The sequence below is a fragment of the Oncorhynchus kisutch genome, linkage group LG1 (assembly GCF_002021735.2).
Source record: "Oncorhynchus kisutch isolate 150728-3 linkage group LG1, Okis_V2, whole genome shotgun sequence".
Taxonomy (NCBI): Eukaryota; Metazoa; Chordata; class Actinopteri; order Salmoniformes; family Salmonidae; genus Oncorhynchus; species Oncorhynchus kisutch.
In genome coordinates, this window is record NC_034174.2 from 48,267,417 (window position 1) to 48,291,949 (window position 24,533).

At 41.2% G+C, this 24,533-nt stretch overlaps 1 protein-coding gene across 3 annotated transcripts in view; it reads left to right on the plus strand.

Moving 5' to 3' along the window:
• The window catches only part of slc2a9l2 (solute carrier family 2 member 9, like 2), a 203,831-nt gene that overhangs the window by 18,402 nt on the left and 160,896 nt on the right, over positions 1 to 24,533 (plus strand). For all 3 annotated transcript variants that reach the window (XM_020484616.2, XM_020484607.2, XM_020484600.2), the window contains 3 exons: positions 10,449 to 10,609; positions 22,256 to 22,380; positions 23,064 to 23,209. In XM_020484616.2, coding sequence (XP_020340205.1) covers positions 10,479 to 10,609; positions 22,256 to 22,380; positions 23,064 to 23,209 — 402 coding nt within the window. In that variant the 5' untranslated portion in view covers positions 10,449 to 10,478. The remainder of the gene's footprint in view (positions 1 to 10,448; positions 10,610 to 22,255; positions 22,381 to 23,063; positions 23,210 to 24,533) is intronic.

Sequence of the window (24,533 nt, forward strand, 5' to 3'; positions counted from 1 at the left end):
AGAAACTTCAGAGTGTTTTCTATCCAAATCTACTAACATATCCTATATTCTTGGCATGAGTAGCAGGAAGATGAAATTGGGCACGCTATTTATCCAAAAGGGAAAATGCTGCCCACTATACCTTAAGAAGTTAAATGTAATGGCAAATTAAGATTTTGTGTCAGATGTGGTCACGGGAAATGTCCAAGTTTCCCTAAACACCTCCAAAGTGACGTATGTCTGTGAATGTGAAAATTCCAGTGCTATTACATATTTGCAATCCATAAATGCTATTTGTTCAGTATAAAAACACACTTTCAACTATATCAACCTCACTCAAACATTGTGGTGGTGTTATGGGGTATCCAGGGTATCCAGGGTACGTTAGAGTGTGCTTTCAACCTCCCCAACGTGTCCGAATGTGGTAATTTCACAATTTTTTTCACACTGGGTGTGCCTAAAAGTTATTGTTCACTATAATTTATTTTTACAAAAACAACCTCTTGCAAACATTGCGGTGGTGTTGGGGGACATACAGAGGATATGGATAAGTACAGTGCGTAAGCAGGCAAGATCATATTTTTGATGGGCATAGATATAATCACTCGGTGGACATGTTGCCATTAAGTCACACATCACCAGATAACATTGACGAAATCGAAGCTTACCTTGTAAGATATTTGGTGAAAACGTTGTGTAAAATAAACATTCTGACTCTCGGTCGGGGCTGGTGATCAATAACGGTAGGTCACATGCAGACAAATAAGATATGCTCATGATCTGTGAAGTCCCGGTTTTCGGTGTGTATCAACATGGAGTCCTGGGGTTCGGTGTCTATCAACGTATTACGTGTTTATTTAGTTTGTTTCACTACACTAACCGGACTGTAGGTAGCAGCCATCTTGAAATGAGGTCATCGGCTCGACCTTCCCTTATAAATTTGTATGGCCATATATGATAGTAAGTCATACCAAAGATTTGAAGGCACCGATCAATTGCCAAGATACACAGCTTTCTGCAGACACCTTGCTTTTGCAGATATGGGCTACCGTTCTCATACCAGACTGAATTGAATTTTAACAAATCAAATAGGGTCCCAAAATATGGGGACTTTACGTTTAAAAGGTTAAAGGCGAAAATTCAAGTAGGGTGGTTGGTCGGGTAGGCATATTTAGTTAACCTTTTATTTAACTAGGCAAGTCAGTTAAGAAAAAAATCTTATTTACAATGACGGCATACCCGTGCCTAACCTGGACTACGCTGGGCCAATTGTGCACCGCCCTATGGGACTCCCAATCACGGCCAGATGTGATTCAGCCTGGATTCAAACCACTGCAGTGACACCTCTTGCTCTGAGATGAAGTGCATTAGACCGCGGCGCCACTTAGGAGCGTATAGGGCCACTTAGGAGCGTATAACGCGACCGTCTTGCAACCCAAAGTTCGCTGGTTACATAAGTTCAAATCTCAAGGACAACTTTAGAATTTTATCAAATTAGCAACTGTTCAACAACTTTTTTGCTACTTTGCAACTACTTAGCATGTAAGTTAACCCTTCCTCTAACCCTACCCCTTTTAGCTAACCCTAATCATTTTAGCTAACCCTAACCCTTTAACCCTAACCTAACTAATGTTAGCCACAAAGTCACCTAGCTGGAATTCGTAACATATTATACCTTTAGCAAATTTGCAACTTTGTACATTTAGAAAATTCGTAACATATAAAGCGAACTGTAATTCCTAACATATCATATGAAATGGATTATGGACATCCACAAATTAATACATACCTTACCATACGAAATGTAATATATCATACTAAAAGGATTTACGTACAGAATAACACGACATGCTCTGAGACCAGGTTGGAATACAAAGAGTTATTTTGCTTTTTTTTTTTTACCCCAGAGATCACTTTAAAGAGGACGTTTACATACACTTAGGTTGGAGTCATTAAAACTTGTTTTTCAACCACTCCACAAATTTCTTATTAACAAACTATAGTTTTGGCAAGTCGGTTAGGACATCTACTTTGTGCATGACACAAGTAATTTTTCCAACAATTGTTTACAGACAGAATATTTCACTTATAATTCACTGTATCACAATTCCAGTGGGTCAGAAGTTTACATACACTAAGTTGACTGTGCCTTTAAACAGCTTGGAAATTCCAGAAAATGATGTCATGGCTTTAGAAGCTTCTGATAGGCTATTTGGCATAATTTGAGTCAATTGTGTACCTGTGGATACATTTCAAGGCCGACCTTCAAACTCAGTGCCCCTTTGCTTGACATCATGGGAAAATCAAAAGAAATCAGTCAAGACCTCAAAGAAAAATTGTAGACCTCCACAAGTCTGGTTTATTCTTGGGAGCAATTTCCAAACGCCTGACGGTATCACGTGCACTACTGTTTGTACAGATGAACAGGTATAAACACCATGGGACCATGCAGTCGTCATACTGCTCAGGAAGGAGACGTGTTCTGTCTCCTAGAGGTGAATGTACTTTGGTGCGAAAGTGCAAATCAATCCCAGAACAACAGCAAAGGACCTTGTGAAGATGCTGGAGGAAATGGGTACAAAACTATCTATATCCACAGTAAAACGAGTCCTATATCAACATAACCTGAAAGGCCGCTCAGCAAGGAAGAAGCCACTGCTCCCAAACTGCCATAAAAAAACAAAACTATGGTTTGCAACTGCACATGGGGACAAAGATCATACCTTTTTGAGAAATGTTCTCTGGTCTGATGAAACAAAAATAGAACTGTTTGGCCATAATGACCATTGTTATGTTTACCATCCCAACCGTGAAGCACGGGGGTGGCAACACCATGTTGTGGGGGTGCTTTGCTGCAAGAGTGACTGGTGTACTTCACAAAATAGATGGCATCATGAGCAAGCAAAATTATGTGGACATATTGAAGCAACATCTCAAGACATCAGTTAAAAGTTAAAGCTTGGTCGCAAATGGGTCTTCCAAATGGACAATGACCCCAAGCATACTTCCAAAGTTATGGCAAAATGGCTTAAGGACAACAAAGACAAGGTATTGGAGTGGCCATCCCAAATCCCTGACCTCAATCCTATAGAAAGTTTGTGGGCAGAACTGAAAGTGTGTGTGAGCAAGGAGGACCTCAAACCTGACTTAGTTACACCGACTCTGTCAGGAGGAATGGGCCAAAATTCACCCAACTTACTGTGGGAAGCTTGTGGAAGGCTACCCGAAACGTTTGACTCAAGTTATACAATTTACAGGCAATGCTATCCAATACTAATTGAGTGTATGTAAACTTCTGACCCACTGGGAATGTGATGAAAGAAATAAAAGCTGAAATAAATCATTCTCTCTACTATTATTCTGACATTTCACATTCTCAAAATAGTGGTGCTCCTAACTGACATAAGACAGGATTTTTTTACCAGGATTAAATGTCAGGAATTGTGAAAAAATGTAGTTTAAATATACTTGGCTAAGGTGTATGTAAACTTTCGACTTCAACTGTATGTATGTGTACATATACACTGCTCCAAAAAATAAAGGGAACACTAAAATAACACATCCTAGATCTGAATGAATGAAATATTCTTATTAAATACTTAACAAAATCACACAAAAATGATCAATTTAAATCAAATTTATCAACCCATGGAGGTCTGGATTTGGAGTCACACTCAAAATTAAAGTGGAAAACCACACTACAGGCGGATCCAACTTTGATGTAATGTCCTTAAAACAAGTCAAAATGAGGCTCAGTAGTGTGTGTGGCCTCCAAGTGTCTGTATGACCTCCCTACAACGCCTGGGCATGCTCCTGATGAGGTGGCGGATGGTCTCCTGAGGGATCTCCTCCCAGACCTGGACTAAAGCATCCGCCAAATCCTGGACAGTCTGTGGTGCAATGTGGCGTTGGTGGATGGAGCGAGACATGATGTCCCAGATGTGGGCGGGCCAGTCCATAGCATCAATGCCTTCCTCTTGCAGGAACTGCTGACACACTCCAGCCACATGAGGTCTAGCATTGTGTTGCATTAGGAGGAACCCAGGGCCAACCGCACCAGCATATGGTCTCACAAAGGGTCTGAGGATTTCATCTCGGTACCTAATGGCAGTCAGGCTACCTCTGGCGAGCACATGGAGGGCTGTGCGGCCCCCCAAAGAAATGCCATCCCACACCATGACTGACCCACCGCCAAACCGGTCATGCTGGAGGATGTTGCAGGCAGCAGAACGTTCTCCACGGCGCCTCCAGACTCTGTCACGTCTGTCACATGTGCTCAGTGTGAACCTGCTTTCATCTGTGAAGAGCTCAGGGCGCCAGTGGGGAATTTGCCAATCTTGGTGTTCTCTGGCAAATGCCAAACGTCCTGCACGGTGTTGGGCTGTAAGCCCAACCCCCACCTGTGGACGTCGGGCCCTCATACCACCCTCATGGAGTCTGTTTCTGACCATTTGAGCAGACACATGCACATTTGTGGCCTGCTGGAGGTCATTTTGCAGGGCTCTGGCAGTGCTCCTCCTGCTCCTCCTTGCACAAAGGCGGCGGGAGCGGTCCTGCTGTTGGGTTGTTGCCCTCCTACGGCCTCCTCCACATCTCCTGATGTACTGGCCTGTCTCCTGGTAGCGCCTCCATGCTCTGGACACTACACTGACAGACACAGCAAACCTTCTTGCCACAGCTTGCATTGATGTGTCATCCTGGATGAGCTGCACTACCTGAGCCACTTGTGTGGGTTGTAGACTCCGTCTCATGCTACCACTAGAGTGAAAGCACCGCCAGCATTCAAAAGTGACCAAAACATCAGCCAGGAAGCATAGGAACTGAGAAGTGGTCTGTGGTCACCACCTGCAGAACCACTCCTTTATTGGGGGTGTCTTGCTAATTGCCTATAATTTCCACCTGTTGTCTATTCCATTTGCACAACAGCATGTGAAATTTATTGTCAATCAGTGTTGCTTCCTAAGTGGACAGTTTGATTTCACAGAAGTGTGATTGACTTGGAGTTACATTGTGTTGTTTAAGTGTTCCCTTAAAATTTTTTGAGCAGTGTGTGTATATATATATTTTAAGAGGACTACATGTGAAAACCCTAAGAGTGTACAGGAACAGCAGAGGAGGGTTGCCACTTTGTTCACCCTGTCCAATTAGGCACCACCAACCCTTCTGAGCTCCTTTCGTCCCCTTTCATGAATGCTTTAATGAATGCACTTTCACAGGAGGTTGCTGATGGGTGAGCGGCTCATAATAATGGCCGGAACTGTGCAAATGGAATGGCATCACACACCTGGAAACCATGTGTTTGATGTTTTTGATACCATTCCAAGGATTCCACTCCAGTCATTACCACGAGCCTGTTCTCCCCAATTAAGGTACCACCAACCTCCTGTGTTGCACTCTAATGTTGTACGTAATGTTCTGTCATGTGGGCTATTAATGTACCCGATGACCACAAATTCTCCTCTGAAAAGTTTCTTCCAAGTATCTTGACTTTCTCCTAATTAAATCTAAATTATAGATGGAAAGTTCAGAAAATAATCTCCCTCTTTGTCTGGAGCTGTTTTGGGGTTTTGAGAAATTGTTCTGATATATTTGACCACACAACTCCAGAAGTGAGATTTTCAGTCAGAGACTAGAATCTAGCAGAGGGAGGTGAGTGGAAAAAGCTTTGGCAAAGACCGATTGAGGTCCAAATGCACCAGCTCTTAATTATATTAACCTATGCATTAGAAAAAAACATATGTTGTTGCAGTCTTCTTGGGAGATGCCATCACCTTTTCTTTTTAGGTACTGTAGGTGAATGATATTTCAGTCTTAGAGAATTTCTGTCTGCTAGCCTTAGGATTTCCTAATGTTTCTATTTGGCACATAAGCAAGACATCACAAGGGAGCTATACCAACTGGCAGAAAAATTGTTGTGTTGTGTTGATTTACTGGTGTATTGTACTGGCACAGGCCCAGAGTTTTTCTGGGCCTCTAATTCTCCACTTTGATGGGAACAAGTGTGAAATGTGTATAGCCCTTGAAATTGTTCATGACTCAAGAAGAAGAGAGCCATCATCCCTTTTGAGACGGAAAACACAGCTTTTTGTTGTTTGGTTTGTTTGTCATTGTTCACACAGTGCTGGCTTTGTGTTTGTTTTTTCCGTGCCCCACAGGTAACTTGATTTGTTTTAGAATGAGGGGGACGTCCTCTGCAGTAGTCAATATTTTTCCGGAGGACATCAATTCCATAACAACCTGTGTCTTAGAGACAGATCATGATTGATAAGTATTTTGTTGTAAATGACCTACCTAGATATTACAAGTAAAATACACCAAAAAAGGCTAGGCTTATGGAGCAACAGTTTCTACAATCATGCATATTACAGTTGAAGTCAGAGGTTTACATACACCTTAGCCAAATGCATTTAAACTCAGTTTTTCACAATTCCTGATATTTAATCCTAGTAAAACATCCCTGTCTTAGGTCAGTTAGGATCATCACTTTATTTTAAGAATGTGAAATGTCAGAATAATAGAGTGATTTATTTCAGCTTTTATTTATTTATTCACATTCCCAGTGGGTCAGACGTTTACATACACTCAGTTAGTATTTGGTAGCATTGCCTTTAAATTGTTTAATTTGGGTCAAATGTTTTGGGTAGCCTTCCACAAGCTCCCCACAATAAGTTGGGTGAATTTTAGCTCATTCCCCCTGACAGAGCTGGTGTAACTGAGTCAAGTTTGTTTCTGACTTAATTTTCCCCTTCAATGCTTTTCAGGCAGCGTTATTCTGTGGCTTTGTTAAATGCCTTCTCTCAACCAAGAATGTCGTAAACAAGAATGACTCCCCTTTGATCAGTCAACATAAACACGATGTTTATGTGAAGAGTTTAATTCCAAAACGCTATATATCCATTTTCAGTAATGTTGGTAAATTAGCTTTTATTTTTTAAAGAAATGAGATTGGTGTGTTTATTCACTATCTAATCATGGCATGGGTTTGTTTAATGACAGATGTATTTGTTTAAAATCTATCACTTGATGGTTTCGTTTCAGAGAGACAAATAATCATGTTTTTTTGCTAAATGCTATATATCTCCCTCACTCTCATAGAAATAAGTAGTACTGCTAGGGTTTACACAGTCAAATGTAACAACTACATTTTAATAAAGAACTGTACAAGTGATACATTTGCTACATAAATATTAAAAATATATTAATTAGTTCATTATTTCAGTCTGAGCTCAAAATGACTGCTATGGCATTTGTCCTTCTGCATCACAATTTAGTTGGCTAATTGGATCCTGAGCAGTCTTATAGTCCCCAGACACATGCAGTCTTCGTTTCCTACCCTGTATCTAAATCCAGTTAGCCGTCTGTGTCCCTCTAGCACATTCTTAACATACATTTTTTATATGCTCACAAATCAGTGAAAATAGTTAAGCTAATTATAGTACACACACACACAGTCAATACAAATCACTTGGGCTGGTTAGACTTCCCCATAAACCAGCTTTCCATGCGTTTCCCTTTCATGTTCCCTTCAGGTGTGGACTGTGTGAGTGTTTGAAGTTAGGATCCACTGACTATGAACCTGCAGGCCTCCAGAAGCAAAGCTGGTCATCTTGTTCAATGGTTAAGGAAGTCTTCCTTTTGGGATGGAAGGTTGTAGGATAAGAAAGAGTGAGGGAGAGCCTGAGACATACTGGAGACTTGGAGTTTAGCTTTGAAAATAGTGAAATGCCTGACAGACAGGAGAGGTGAATAGGTTTTGACTTAAATACATTTTTTTGGTCACATTTCAAGTGTAAATTGCTCTGACGGTGGCCGATACGTAAGCTTTAATCATGTGATACAACTGAGTTTCTCTTTTTTGAAGTTATAGCGTTATTCTCAAAGCACCTGAAATGAGAGAACTCAAATGTGCAAGTGCTTTTTTGAATTTTAAGTCTAAATTGGGTGAGTGTACACAAATATGTGAATTCACCCATAATTGCTGTCTAGGTGTCGTGTCGTTCACATTTTTCTAAATTTACAGCATTGGGTTGAAATTTGAAATACTTGCTACACCAGAAGTTAATGGTTATATGTAGGAGGAATGTATATGGTGGAGTCAATTAAGGGTGGATACAAGCCATGGGCTTTCGAGAGTTACTAAGTGAGGGAATAAGGCAATCACATGGTTGCGGTCACTGATACGGGTGGATAGCTGTGGATTATTGATGTAACGAGTGCGCTGAGAATCTGGAAGCAAGTTCAGGGAGTGAGTGATTAAATAAACGAAGCATAATACAAAACAAGGAACACGAACAACGCACAGACATGAAACAGAAACAATGACGCCTGGGGAAGGAACCAAAGGGAGTGACATATATAGGGCAGGTAATCAAGGTGGTGCTGGAGTCCAGGTGTCATAATGCGCGTAACGATGGTGACAGGTGTGCGCCATAACGAGCAGCCTGGTGACCTAGAGGCCGGAGAGGGAGCACACGTGACAGTACCCCTTCCCCGACGCGCTGCTCCAGCCGCAGGACCCCAACCAAGATGACGATCCCGGGGATCAGGAGCGGACCGATCACCTCTGCTAAGGTGCCGGAAACCTGTCGCTCCAGCTGGAGCGTGAGAGCCTGATGAGCCGGCTAAGACCTGGGAGCCCGTCGAGGCAGGGGAACCCGTCGAACCCACCGAACCCACCAAGGCTTGGGAATCCGATAAGACGGCTGAGGCCTCCCAGGTAGCTCCGGTTCTGACACCCAGACCCGACATCACCGCCAAAACAAAAAACTCCCTGATGCTTCTCTTTGGGGAGGCGTCATTCTGTGATGAGTGTGCTGAGATTCGGGAAGCAAAGTCAGGGAGTGAGTTGTCCTCTTCGGGGTAGGTGGGACGCTACCGTCCCACCTGGCCAACATCCGGTGAAATTGCAGAGCGTGAAAAAAATAAAAATCGTAATATTAAACATTCATAAAAATACAAGTGTCATACATAATTTAAAAGCTTAACTTCTTGTTAATCCAGCCGCTTTGTCAGATTTCAAAAAGGCTTTACGGCGAAAGCACACCATGCAATTATCTGAGGACAGCGCCCCGCGCACAAAAGCATTACATACCTTTTCCAACCAAGCAGAGGCGTCACGAAAGTCAGAAATAGCGCTAAAATAAATCACTTACCTTTGAAGATCTTCATCTGGTTGCAATCACAAGGGTTCCAGCTACATAACAAATGGTCCTTTTTCGATAAAGTCCTACTTTATATCCCAAAAAGTAAGTTTATTAGGTGCGCTTGACTCAGTAATCCACCGGTTTCCCTCGTTCAAAATGCATACAAATGAATCCCGTAATTTACCAATAAACCTCGTCCAAACAAGTCAAACAACATTTCTAATCAATCCTCAGGTATCCTAATATGTAAATAAATGATAACATTTAAGACGGAAAATAGTATATTCATTACCGGAGATAAATAACGAAGTGCGCACTCTCATCCAAGCGCGTGAAAACACTACAGCCAAAATGGGAGCCACTTACAAAAACGACACATTCTAGCTCATTTGTCAAAAAACAAGCCTGAAACTCTTTCTAAAGACTTGACATCTGGTGGAAGCCCTAGGAACTGCAATCTGAAAGGTATTCCTTTTATATTTCCATAGAGAGCCATTATAATCAGTGTTGAGCTCAAAAAAGCCTCGGGTTTTTGCTTCCCATATCAGTTCTCTTATACTCACAGACATTATTTTAACAGTTTTAGAAACTTTAGAGTGTTTTCTATCCAATGCTACCAATTATATGCATATCCTAGCTTCTGGGCCTGAGTAAAACGCAGTTTACTTTGGGAACCTCATCCAAACTTACGAATACTGCCCACTACCCCGAAGAAGTTACTTAATCAAGAAACTAAACATAATACTAAAAAAGAAACATGAACAACGCACAGGCATGAAACAGAAACAATGATGTCTGGGGAAGGAACCAAAGGGAGTGACATATCTAGGGCAGTTAATCAAGGAGTTGATGGCGTCCAGGTGAGTGTCATAATGCGTTTAACGATGGTGACAGGTGTGCCGGAGAGAGACCACACATGACAAGTGAGGAATGAGAGCCGAGGTCCGGTCAGGTCACATGAAGGGAGAAGGAACAGTTATTACACACATCACTTAACTTCCTACCTAGCAACAAAGATGTAATGTTTAGAGAAAAGGAGGAGACTCCGCCTAAAGTGGGGTGTAAAAACTTGTGCTGGTGGGATCATGTCTGTCTTTTCAGCTGTCTGACCTGTTGGGTGAATAAACTTGGTTTGAACTTTTCCTAGTTGTCCGTTAGTTTTTACTCTGTTTATTTAGAACCTAACAACAGCATGGACCTTTTAAAGCTTACGTAAACATTACCTTGAAATCGGATGGAAAATAAATCATAATTTACCTTGTGTGAATAATGAGAAACATATTTTTTGCTGAGATGCTGACTTCCTTCCTCTTCCTCTCTATACAGTATATAAAGACATTTTACAACCAGACATGGATGGAGCGCTACGGAGAACCCATAGGAGCAGACATGGTCACCATGCTATGGTCCATCACAGTCTCCATATTTGCCATAGGTGGCCTACTTGGAGCACTCTGTGTCACGTTGCTCACGAAACTCATTGGAAGGTAAGTTGGAACACCTATGATAAGCATTAAAAGAAGAGGTTTGCTGACATAGAAATCAATGCATACATATAAATGAACATTTAAGCATACATATTTCCCTGCACGGCTCCTTTGTTAAGAAGATGAACCTGTCAGCGATTAGGTAAATGGATAAGCGGAGTCAGGCGCAGGACACAGGTATGAGTAATAATCTGAATTTACTCAAAATATCCAGAGCACAAAGAACGAACCCACATGACAATGACTATCACTCACAAAACAGAAAGGGAAGCCAGAGGGTTAAATAAGGAACATTGATTATGGAATGGAAACCAGGTATGTATAATGAAGACAAAACAAAACGAAAATGAAACATGGATCGGTGGTGACTAGAAAGCCGGTGACATCGACCCCCGAACAAGGAGAGGGACCAACTTCGGCGGAAGTCGTGACAGAACCATTGCGCTGGCAAGGTAGCGCAGAGGCTTGCAGTGAATTAGGTCAATTTTTTATGATAAGTGCTTCTGGCATTGTCTGATGAAGGATCTTTGAGGTGGGAGTATATGACGGAATATTGACAAGTGAACTTCTGAATGTCTATTAGAGTTTCCCAGTGTGAGTAAAAGGCCTGAACATAGCTTTATCTATTATCTTTATCTTATTTTTTGGTGCGACAACACTCACCACACTATTGGCAATTGAAGCGAGGAGAGGAGTTGGCATATATGTTCAAACCACCGTCCACCCCTCCTTTGGGATTCTTCCCCCATCTCCTTCTCCTCGTCAACTTTTGAAAGCGGCCACCTAGATAAACCCTTCCCCCATCTGTTATTCAGTTTTCTTCCCTCCCTGTCGTTTTTCTCTCTTAGCATTTCAGTGAGCGAACCTTTAGTGGTCAGGACGCATGTAGACAGACAGACAGACGTCACGGTAGATGGAACATGGCAGGAAGAGCTGAGTGCTGACAGCCTAAGGATTCCAGCAGGCCTGTGCATGGGTGATTCCCTCTAATGGATGCTCCACAGGCCCCCCATGGAGACAGACACCACTAAATCCACTCCAGGCACCTCTACATCTCTCACAAGGATACTTGCCAGCCAAACGGATTCCAATAGACATTTCTGCCCTTTGATGTCACCAGGGATCCTTCAGTTGGTGTAATTTCCCAATGAGTGTCCCAAATCAGTGCTTTATGGTCGCTATATAGTAATCAGATTTTGAAACATATCAAAGGAATTAAATGTTGATTTCAGCCCTTGAGAAGCCGCATAAAAATAAACACAATTTGAGTCCATATTCCCTCCTCCGGGGAGAGAAATGTGTAAAGTAAATTTAACATGAAGCCTCCATTAACTGAGTACAGCTTCATGCCTCAGTTCCCCATTCCCTCTCTCTTCTCATCGGAGATACTGGTGGGTGTGAGGCTAAACATGACTTAAAGGCCTGCATACACAAATAGTACATGACGCAGCGGCAAATGTGTGACCCACCTTTCAGCTCCAGCACTTGAAACTCCTTGGAATTATTAAGCAGTAATTATTCAACTGTATTCAAGTACTGTTTAGTGCTTACATGTATCAAAAGTAATTGTGGGGATTTATCGAGATATTCATTGTTGATATTCAATACCCTGGGTCGGGAATTGGTCACAGAATTTTTTTTATGACATAGAAACTGTTGGTGGAGACGTATAATCTGATTTCTCATTTATTTCATCCTCAATTTGTGAAACATTCCAGAATTGCTTAATTTTAGCAGCGTGAATTAGGGTTTCTGAATTTGAATGACCTGTAGCCTATTTATTTCTGTGCTCCAGTCCAAGTCATTAACAGAAACGGTATTTGCGTCAGTCAATTACCTATAGCCTACTCCAAATGACATAATGCACCTACATAGCATATTAAAGGTTTTAACCCTTCTTGTTCACAGACAAGTTTTCACTGAACTTTATTAACTCGGTCCATGCGGCTCACTCCCATTGTAGCAATGCAGCTGCTTAGCAATACACTGCGGCCAATAATGATTCTGAGAGTTTGATGCCCCCTGTTGTAGCTCTTGACATTGGTGGAAAGTGATAACATAGACTCTAGAGGCGCGTTGATAGCGGCAAGATAACGCCCTCCCTGATTTGTGGCCCAAGTGATTAAGGTTAAGACTACGGTTAAGACTACTGCATGTAGTAATAGAAGCTGTAGATAATAGTCCCTTTGTGGCTTCTTTATACCTCTCACTCATCACTGAAATATTACTTAGAGACCATTAGGGGATGAACGTAAAAGATGTGACTGTTTATGATGTAAGCAATAGTCTTAACCTTACCATACATCATCCTGAATAGCCTTAGGATGAGATTCATAAATACATTCATTTATCATATGACTAATACAACCTGACTTGACTACTTTCTGCATGGCCTAAAATTAGTCGATGAATGAGACAGCGACATAATATATGATCAGGAATACAAAATGGTTGCTTGAAGATGGAATTGTAAACGAGAAAATGAAGTTTGACGACCAATGTGAAACGACAGTGTGGCAAAATTTGGCACATGGCATTTTACGTTATTTTCTGGTTGTATACTGGTTTACTGGCATGTAAAGCGGCGGTTTTATGGGCTCCTGACCAATTTGTATAGTTTTTTACATAATGTTTCCACCATCATTTCCTTTGAACGAAAAGAGCTTCTGGACATCACAGCGATCACCTACCTCGATTTGGATGAAGAATTCTACTTCAATGACTCGGTCATGCAGGACATACTGCTCACCCGGGACCAGGCCCTAAGCCCCGACACTCAGAAGAGGAAAAGACGGTGCTATAGAGGCCGACATGGGGGGCACCTTGATGAAACTATGGCAACCAGTGAATAAACCGCCTCTACCCTCTCTTCAGTTGGGGAATCACTGGAGAACTAGATTAGCTCCATTCGAGACTATCCTACCAATGGCACCTGAAGAACTGTAATATACAATGCTTCAGAGTCTTGGCTGAATAAGGACATGGTGAAATATAAATCAAGCGTTTTTTTCCTGTGCATCGGAATGACAGAATGGCAGCGTCTCGTAGACTCAAGGGCAGGGGTGTGTCTCTTTGTTAAAAACAACTGGTGCACAATCTATATTAAATAAGTTTACCCAAAATCCAGAAACCCCCAAGTGATTCCATACATTGAAACTAGTTTAGTGGAGTTTGCGCTCTCTCTCCCTGATGTGCAGTACTGAAACAGCTGCAAAAATGGGTAATGTGACTCGTGACGTTGCTGGATGCAGGCCTCTCTGCTTTATTGCCAGTGAATTCATGATTTAGAAATCTCCAATGTGTGGATAAATGTGTTTTATTGAAGCGTATGGCCGAATGAGCTATTTCTGTCAAGTTCAATCAGTTTTGAATCAGGAAATGTGGGAACATTTGATTATTTTATCATTATTTTATGTAGCCAACTGCCACAGCAGCGGAGATGGGTAACAACTGCGCATGTGCTCTCTCAGGGAATCCCTGCTACTTCAAAACTGCAAGTTATGCTCTTATTCACAGATGCATGATTTTTTTTGGCGGAGAAGTGAAGACAGCATTACATAATAATTATACAAAGTAAACAAGAACCTGCTAATATGTCTGACAATTAAATAATCGCGAGGGATGAAAAATAACCACCGGAGGGGGCACTGATGGAGTTGTCGAACCATATTTATTTAAGCCTGAGTATTTGGACAAAGAATTGAGGCAAATTGACCTTCAGATGGCCGCTGCCCTCTAGCTACCAGTAGCCGCAGCAGTAGCTAGACCACAGCCCCAGCCCACCCCTGGATCAACACAGACTGGTGGTGCAGTTGTGGCAATTGCGTTCTTATTCTGCGATTGGGGAATGTTTGTGCTGCAGAGAATTTGAATGTGTGACTACAATTCTTACAGAAATAGAGGAACGTAATGATGATGAGGAGCAGTTAGTTTACTTTTGCAACAAACCCATTAGTGGGTTTATGTTTTCACATTAGCCCATAACACTATTTAGCCTACAGTATGTTTGTTTATTTATCACGTTTTGGGGATAATATTCTGCAATGTAAATTGACTCAATGTCAATTGTCTCTTAACTGTCATAAATACATGGAGCACATATGCTAACCTGTAGAGCTCCTAGGCCTATATGTCTACATGATATGGTGCAATGGTAATAACACAATAAGAACACATTGAACGTCAAGAATCAGGCTACCTACCTCTGCACGCTTGCTTTGTCGCTTTCTCTTCTCAAATATGTCTTTGTATTGTGTGGCACTGCGCTAGTTCCAGACCATGGAAATACAGTAGCAACAGCTGTATCTTTCGGTTGTCTGTCCCCATCGTTTCAGATCGCATATCTCGTTCATATGCGTGGTTGCTGAAGTGCTTGCTACACACATGCAGCGAAGCTAGGATGGCTGCAGGAGTATACCAGTAAGATATGAGTTAAAGTTTGAAAATAAGTAGGGTATCATCTACCCTCTAAAAATCCGTTCAATTAACCCAAACATACTATACTAGGATTTTTTGTTCTTCTATTAAGCAAAATGCAGATTAATCTACACAAGCTCTTACTCAAGGGCAGATTGCAACATAATGTTTTTTGGGCTGAAAAGTATTTTTCTTTCTCTGAGGTCTGGACCAATTCCACTCTTCGAGATCTAATTTCGGTGAAAGTATGATGAGTTCGCAAGGTTGGGGATTGTTGTGCTCAGTGTCATTTAGTCAGTGCCTGGACTGCAGTGTCAATGCCCCTGCTACCCTCTTTTACCTCATTCCAAAGAATCCATTTACTTAACTGTCCTTGACTTGAGGTTGAATTGAATGCATTAAAACCGTGGGATTACACCTTTTTGAGAATGTCCAACTGCAATTACATCCTTTTGAGAGCAAAAGAAAGAAAGGTTGAGATTGTGAACCTATCCAGATGAGATTTAGCATGCCTCGTACCAAAGGGTGAATGAGAGCCTTGTGGAAAATCCTTTTCTGTTATACAAGTCGTGACCGTAGTCATGGAGAGATGTATATTTATTTTGTATTTTCTATGTGTGTGTGTGTGTGTGTGTGTGTGTGTGTGTGAGGGGGGGGGGGGGGGGGGTTGAACGGTCTCATCTGGATAGGTTCCCAATCTCAGGTTGAGATTGGGAACCTATCCAGATGAGACCGTTCAAACGTTTGGGTCACTTGGAAATGTCCATGTTTTTGAAAGAAAAGCAAAACATGTTGTCCTTTAAAATGATCAAATTGATCAGAAATACAGTGTAGCCATTGTTAATGTTGTAAATGACTATTGTAGCTGGAAACTGTTTTTTATCTACATAGGCGCACAGAGGCCCATTATCAGCAACCGTCACTCCTGTGTTCCAATGGCACGTTGTGTTAGCTAATCCAAGTTTGGAATTTTAAAAGGCTAATTGATCATTAGAAAACCATTTTGTAATTATGTTAGCACAGCTGAAAACTGTTGTTCTGAATGAAGAAGCAATAAAACTGGCCTTCTTTAGATTAGATTAGATGCATCAGCATTTGTGGGTTCGATTACAGGCTCAAAATGGCCAGAAACAAAGAACTTTCTTCTGAAACTCGTCAGTCTATTCTTTTTTCTGAGGAAATGAAGGCTATTCCATGCAAGAAATTGCCTAGAAACGGAATATCTCATACAACGCTGTGTACTACTCCCTTCACAGAACAGCGCAAACTGGATCTAACCAGAATAGAACGAGGAGTGGGATGCCCCAGTGCACAGTTTGGCAAGAGGACAAGTACACTAGAGTGTCTAGTTTGAGAAAGAGATGCCTCACAAGTCCTCAACTGGCCACTTCATTAAATAATACCCGCAAAACACCAGCTTCAACGTCAACAGTGAAGAGGCGACTCCGGGATGCTGGCCTTCTAGGCAGAGTTGCTCTGTCCAGTGTCTGTGTTCTTTTTGCCCATCTTAATCTTAATTATTTTTATTAGCCAGTCTGAGATATGGCTTTTTCTTTGCAACTCTGCCTAGAAGGCCAGCATCCCAGAGTCGCCTCTTCACTGTTGACGTTGAAGCTGGTGTTTTGCGGGTATTATTTAATGAAGTGGCCAGTTGAGGACTTGTGAGGCATCTCTTTCTCAAACTAGACACTAGAATGTAGCAGACAGTTGAATTTGGGCATGCATTTCATCCGGACGTGAAAATTCTGCCCCCTGTCACCAAGAAGTTAACTGACTTGCCTAGTTAAATAAATGTCATAGTTTTGAAGTCTTCACTATTATTCTAAAATGTATAAAATAGTAGAAATAAAGAAAAAAACTTGAATGAGTAGGCGTGTCCAAGCTTTTGACTAGTATTGTAAGTAGCCTAGTGGTTAGAACGTTGGGCCAGTAACCGAAAGGTTGCGAAATCAAATCCCCGAGCTGACCAGGTAAAAATCTGTTCTTCTGTCCCTGAACAAGGCAGTTAACCCACTTTTCATAGGCCGACATTGTGAATTAGAATCTGTTCTTAACTGACTTGCCTATTTAAATAAAAAATATATGTATACATACACTATATGACCAAAAGTATTTGGACACCTGCTCATCAAACATATAATTTCAAAATCATGGGCATTAATATGGAGTTGGTTCCCCCTTTGCTGCTATAACAGCCTCCACTCTTCTATGAAGGCTTTCCACTAGACGTTGGAACATTGCTGAGGAGACTTGCTTCCATTCAGCCAAAAGAGCATTAGTGAGGTCGGGCACTGATTTTGGGCGATTAAGCCTGGCTCGCAGTCCTTCTCCACCAAAATGTACAGTTGTCACTATGCATTCGGGCAGAAAGCGTTCTCCTGCCTCCGCCAAAGCCAGATTTGTCTGTCGGACTGCCAGATGGTGAAGCGTGATTCATCACTCACTGCTCCAGTGCAAGGGTTGTGGCTTAAATAGCCAAATCCGCTAATTTGAAGGGGTGTCCACATACTTTTGTGTATATATAGTGTACCTGCTTACACTTGTCACTGCCAGCAATAAAGTTATTGCATATTGTTTTCCTACCTATAATATCCAGCTTTTCCTGGTGGATAATATCAGATAGGCAGCAACATGGTTTAATCTGCTTTGTCATTGTTTTGTGCAGCCACATCTTTAACCTCCTGAGGGCACTAAAGCTCCTTTCTGCTTCAGAGGACAGGTATGATAAGGAGCAACCTGACCAGAGCTTCAATATCTGTGAATTAGCCACAAACTTCTTCTGGCAGTCCTCTTAGAATTTGTGCTGCATGTGCACTAGAACTGAGTGAGCAGTTGAGTAAAAACATGGGCAGTTGCACTAACTTCTGACTCTATTGTAGATATACACCCAGTCTGTTCAGTGTCCCACTTTAAAACATACTGTAGTATTCACTGTAGTGTTTTTGCTGACTAATGTCTACAAAAACACTACAGTGAATACTGTAGTATGTACTGTAGTATACTGTATTATAGTGTAGTATTTGCAGTTAACTGTGGTATAAATACTGTAGTAAAAGAAAAGTAGTGTACATATACTAAACTCAGCAAAAAAAGAAACATCCTCTCACTGTCAACTGTGTTTATATTCAGAAAACTTAACATGTGTAAATATTTGCATGAATATAGCAAGATTCAACAACTGAGACCTAAACTGAACAAGTTCCACAGACATGTGACTAACAGAAATGGAATAATGTGTCCCTGAACAAAGGGGGGGTCAAAATCAAAAGTAACAGTCAGTATCTGGTGTGGCCACCAGCTGCATTAAGTACTGCAGTGAATCAAACCCACAAACCTGACATTGCAAGCACCATGTTCTAACAACTGAGCCACACTGGAGTTGCTTACCAAGAAGTCAGTAAATGTTCCTGAGTTGCCGAGTTACAGTTTTTATTAAAATCTACTTAAATTATTTTGGTCAAGACTTTAAAATGATTGTCTAGCGATGATCGACAAACAATTTGACAGAGCTTGAAGAGTTTTGAAAATAATAATGGGCCAATGTTGCACAATCCAGGTGTGGGAAGCTCTTAGAGACTTACCCATAGAGATGCACAGATGTAATCACTGCCAAAGATGATTGTAACATGTATTGACTGAGGGGGTTAAATACTTATCTAATCAAAATATATTTGTTCTTATATTTTTCATATATCTTTTGCAAATGTTTTTCTGGCACATTGACAGGGTATTTTGTGTTGACAAAAAAGGACAATAAAATCATTTTTTATCCTACTTTGTAACACAACAGCATTTGAAAAGGTCAAGGCGTACTTTCTGAAGGCACTGTATGTATACCTACTGTAGCTAGCTTACTACATAGCACCAGTCTATTAGGATTTTAAAAGTGTTGGTAGCTAGCTAGCTATGTAGCCCTTCATTAATTTACTTACAGTTCTCTGCACTCCCACTAAAAATATCATGCACTTTTCTTCTCTTTGGTGTTGGCACCTCCATTAAGGGCACTAGCTACTTCTTCACTAGGGTGAACACTGACTGAGTGCTGCTCATTTGAAACTGCAGATCCAGATACTGTGCTAGCTTTGGTGCTACCTTAGCTAGCTAGCTAACCTTAGCCTTGCTAAAATTGCCAACCTTGAATTGCATCAGTCGGTATAAAACTATTTATACACAATATTACTTAATCACCAATAGTTCACTAGTTACACAACAACATAGGAGTACATTTATAATATGTTCATAAACTTTTACTTGTTTTAAACGTTCAAAACATTATTACACTGAGAAAATAAAACATTAAGAACACCTGCTCTTTCCATGATAAACTGACCAGGTGAATCCAGGTGAAAGCTATAATCCGTTATTGATGTCACTTGTTAAATTCACTTCAATAGTGTAGATGGGGAGGAGACAGGTTAAATAATGATTTTTAAGCATTGATAAAATTGAGACATTGATTGTGTGTGTGTGTGTGTGTGTGTGCCATTCAGAGAGTGAATGGGCAAGACAAAATATTTAAATTCTTATTGCTGCAGGGGCAGTATTGAGTAGCTTTGATCGAAGATGCCCAGAGGTGCACAGAGTAAACGGCCTGCTCCTCAGTCCCAGTTGCTAATATATGCATATTATTATTAGTATTGGATAGAAAACACTCTGACGTTTCTGAAACTGTTTGAATGATGTCTGTGAGTATAACAGAACTCACATGGCAGTCTTAAACGTGAGAAGAAATCCAAACAGGAAGTGGGAAATCTGAGGTTGGTTGATTTTCAACCCAGCCCCTATTGAATACACAGTGGGATATTGGTTATGTTGCACTTCCTAAGGCTTCCACTAGATGTCAAGCGTCTTTGGAAACTTGTTTGAGGATTCTACTGTGAAGTGGGGGCTCATAAGGGCTGTTTGAGCCAGGTGTCTGGCAGATTGCCACAGGCTCTGAGGCGCGGTCACGAGAGAGTTAGCTCTCGTTCCTTTGTTTTTCTACAGACATAGGAATTCTCCGGTTGGAATATTATTGAAGTTTTATGTTAAAAACATCCTAAAGATTGGTTCCATACATCGTTTGACATGATTCTACGGACAGTAACGGAACGTTTTGACATTTTGTCTGCAACTAGGGAACACTCTTCATGACTTTGGATTTGTTTACCAAAAGTGCGAACAAAAGTAGCTCTTTGGACATAAATGATGGACATTATCAAACTAAATCAAACATTTAATGTGGAACTGGGATTCCTGGGAGTGCATTCTGATGAAGATCATCAAAGGTATGTGAATATTTATAATGCTATTTGTGACTAATGTTGACTACCCAATATGACGGATATCTTTTTGGCTGCTTTGTTGTCTGATAGCTGTACTCAGATTATTGCATGGTTTGCTTTTTCCGTAAAGCTTTTTTGAAATCTGACACAGCGGTTGCATTAAGGAGAAGTGTATCTATATTTCCATGTCGAACAATTGTATTTTCATCGACATTTATAATGAGTATTTCTGTAAAATGATGTGGCTCTCTGCAATATCACCGGATGTTTTTGGAACTAGTGAACATAACGCGCCAATGTAAACTGAGATTTTTTGATATAAATATGCACTTTATCGAACAAAACATATGTATTGTGTAACATGAAGTCCTATGAGTGTCATCTGATGAAGATCATCAAAGGTTAGTGATTAATTTTAGCTCTATTTGTGCTTTTTGTGACTCCTCTCTTTGGCTGGAAAAATGACTGAATTTTTCTGTGACTTGGCGGTGACCTAACATAATCGTTTGTGGTGCTTTCACTGTAAAGCCTATTTGAAATCTGACACTTTGGTGGTATTAACAACAAGATTACCTTTAAAATGGTATAAGATACATGTCTGTTTGAGGAATTTTAATTATGAGATTTCTGTATGAATTTGGCGCTCTGCACTTTCACTGGCTGTTGTCATATCAATCCCGTTAACGGGATTGCAGCCCTAAGATGTTTTAAGTGCCTTTGAACGGGGTATGGTAGTAGGTGCCAGGCGCACCGGTTTGAGTGTCATGAACTGCAACGCTACTGGGTTTTTCATGCTTAACAGTTTCCCGTTTGTATCAAGAATGGTCCACCACCCAAAGGACATCCAGCCATCTTGAAAAAAACTATGGGAAGCGTTGGAGTCAACATGGGCCAGCATCCCTTTGGAACACTTTTGACATCTCGTAGAGTCGGTGCCCTGATGAATTGAGTCTGTTCTGAGGGCAAAAAGGGGGGGAGCAACTCAATATTAGGAAGGTGTTCCTAATGTTTGGTATACTCAGTGTACATTGGAGCTCTGGTGAATATAAGGGAAAGGGGGATACCTAGTCAGTTGTCCAACTGAATCTCAGTATTCAACTGAAATGAGTCTTCCACATTTATCCCAAGCCCTCTGAATCAGAGGTGCAGGGGGCTGCCATAATCGACATCCACAGTGCCCAGGAGCAGGGGGTTAACTGCCTTGCTCAAGGGCAGAATGACAGATTTTTACATTGTCAGCTTGTGGACTCAATCCAACAACCTTCCAGTTACTGGCCCAACACACTAACCACTAGGCTACCTAGCTACCTCTCCTCAGCAAACACTACAAAGAGAAAGAGAGTGCGTATAGTGCAAGCTGTTGAACTGAAGAAATATATCACAGACCAATAAAAATGGAAAGAGAGGAGAAATTGCGCATTGCTCCATTCTCCTTACAAGCCGTGCTCAACTCCTTTTCTCTTTACCAGGCAGCTGCCTCTGGGGACCGGGAGCAACCAACGGTGTATTTGTGATTGGGGGATCACTGTGTTGCAAAACCACATAAAGCCAATAGCTGCTTGGTGCTTTTACAGTGGGAATTTGTCTTCACAATCAATCATACTCATCATGGTATATTGGGGGGGGTCATGATGCACCCCCCAAGTTACATGCCTAAATATGATAAAGTAGTCAATTCATTAAAGCTACAATCTGGATTAGTTTCTAAGCAGTTTTCAATCAATGTCCAAGGACATCAAGCTCAGTGAGCTGTAAGGTTTGAAGCTAGTGTACAGGCTGTCTCACTAATTGACTTATGGAAAGAAGATTTATTCATTAGTTCACCCAGTCCTTTTATCCTCTATCATAAGAAATACTGTTTCAATATTGCAAAAGTGCTCTGTAGAAAATTCTACCTGTGGCTATTCTGAACCACTCCCTTCTTCCTGTTCTCGATCTTTCCCCCTCTGTCTCTCTCTATGTTTAGGAAGGGCACCTTGCTCTTGAATAACGGCTTTGCAGTGATAGCTGCTCTTTTGTTAGCCCTGGGGGAGAAGGCTCGATCTTTCGAGATGCTCATCATCGGTCGTTTCGTCATGGGGGTGGACTCTGGTGAGTGCTCTTTCTGCTAGGCTGGAGAAATCTGACCATTATCCCCCAACTATCTAAAAATAGTCTCAACCAGGAGATTCTCAAGACTCTTAGATGACTCACTCACCAAGGACAGACTATTACACAATTACAGTAAGTATATAGAACAAGCTGAGTGATTACATCAGTGCCAATAGCCCAATACAATTGTTTCATTAGGGTTTGTTCTCATCCATATACACACATTACCCCATATTGACAAAGCGAAAACATGTTTTTAGACATTTTTGCAAATATACAGAAATATATAATTAACGTAAGTATTCATAAGTATGAGATTTCTGTATTTCATTTTCAATATGTTATTATTTAAAAAAATTCTGTTTGAATTCAGGCTGTAACACAACATATTTTATTAAAACACTATTCCTCTCATGTGCATTGTGAAACCACACAATCTTTGCTCTACACTTGATTTCAAATCATTTTTACTTTGCGATTCGATTGAAATTCATGTGAAGGAGGTTTTGAATATACAGCATGGCTAAATGACTAGGGCAGTTTTGTATTTGTACTATTCAGGCGTGTTTACACGGTGAGGTTTTCAACTCACAACAATTTATCACTTTTAAAGAGTAAATCCTATGCAGTCCATATTGAACATAATATCCATCGATGTTGTACTTGTTTGCTTGTGTTTCCAGGTATTGCTCTCAGTGCCCTGCCCATGTATCTGGGCGAGATATCCCCCAGACACATGAGAGGCTCCATTGGCCAATTCAACTCCATCCTCATCTGTCTGGGGGTGTTCACTGGACAAGTCCTGGGACTTCCTGAACTTCTGGGCCAGGTTAGTACTGTTGGTGACGGATTCCACGATACAGTGCTCATATTAGGACGGGAATTGTGATTCTGTCCTGATGTGGATACAAAACTGAAGAGTTTAGTGAGTGTCAAATCCAAACTTGAGATATGAGAGCAAAACTTGAACTGTCATGGCAAATCTCATGTTTTATCTCTACATCATGCATGCTTTAGTATTTCAAGTCAGGATGTGGATGTCAAATTAGTAGCCTCCCCAACCACATTTACCCTACCGTGGCCAGTGACACTCCAGCCCAGCAGACCTGGGTGAAATACGTATGTGAAATAGTTCTACTTTCAAATACTTGAGAGATTCACTTGATTTAGCTTGCCCGGTACAGTGAAATCAATGGAATAGACACAAATGTCCAGCCTGCATCTCGGTCAAGCTTAATAAAGGACACCTCATTATTTGTGAGTATTTGACATCATGTGTTATACCCTGGTCGGCTGTCCGATCATGTACTTCATCATATTTCCAATCCACGTTCTGAAGATAAGTGTAAAATGTCCCACTCAACAATTCTCAATCAACCCTGATTCACTAATGTGATTCTTTCTTTCGCTGCATTTAAAATGAATATGGTTAGCTTTGACCCAAGGAAAATTAATCTGCCAAATTCTGCCAGGTTATCTGTAGGATTGCACAACAGAGTGTCTTACAACCCAAAATAGTGTATTGATAATGGCCATGGCTAATGACAGCTTGCAACTCTCAGTTGCACAAGCCTTTCCCTTGTGTTGCTTTCTATCTGGCTATTGGCTTGTGACTATTTCTGTCATTCTATCTAGCTCATTTCTCTTGCGTGGTATAAATACAGTAAATGTCTGGATCCTTTTACTCTCTTCCAGTATCAAGTGCTGCAGGTGAAACACCCCACTTTATCTGAGCTGCATTAGTATACACATAAAAAGTCCCAATGCAAAGTTACACTTCACTTTTCTATTTTTGGAGTTATTACATAAACCTGATCAGAATGCCCAAGTCATGTTGGAAAATGTTTTTCCGGAGTGTGATGTAAGATGGGATATTCCCTATACTGTAAACTCCAACAGAAAGAACGTCAAATGTATAAGTTCAAATTTAACCAAATTGTGACGATCGTGACAGAATAACCCACCAACAATGGACCAAGCAGCGTGGTAACGGCCAGCAGCAGCAAAGAACGCACGACTCATGGACTTGGGAGGAGATTCTGGACGGCGAAGGACCCTGGGCACAGCCAGGGGAATATCGCCGCCCCAAAGCAGAGCTGGAGGCAGCGAAAGCAGAGCTGGAGGCAGCGAAAGCAGAGAGGCGCCGGTATGAG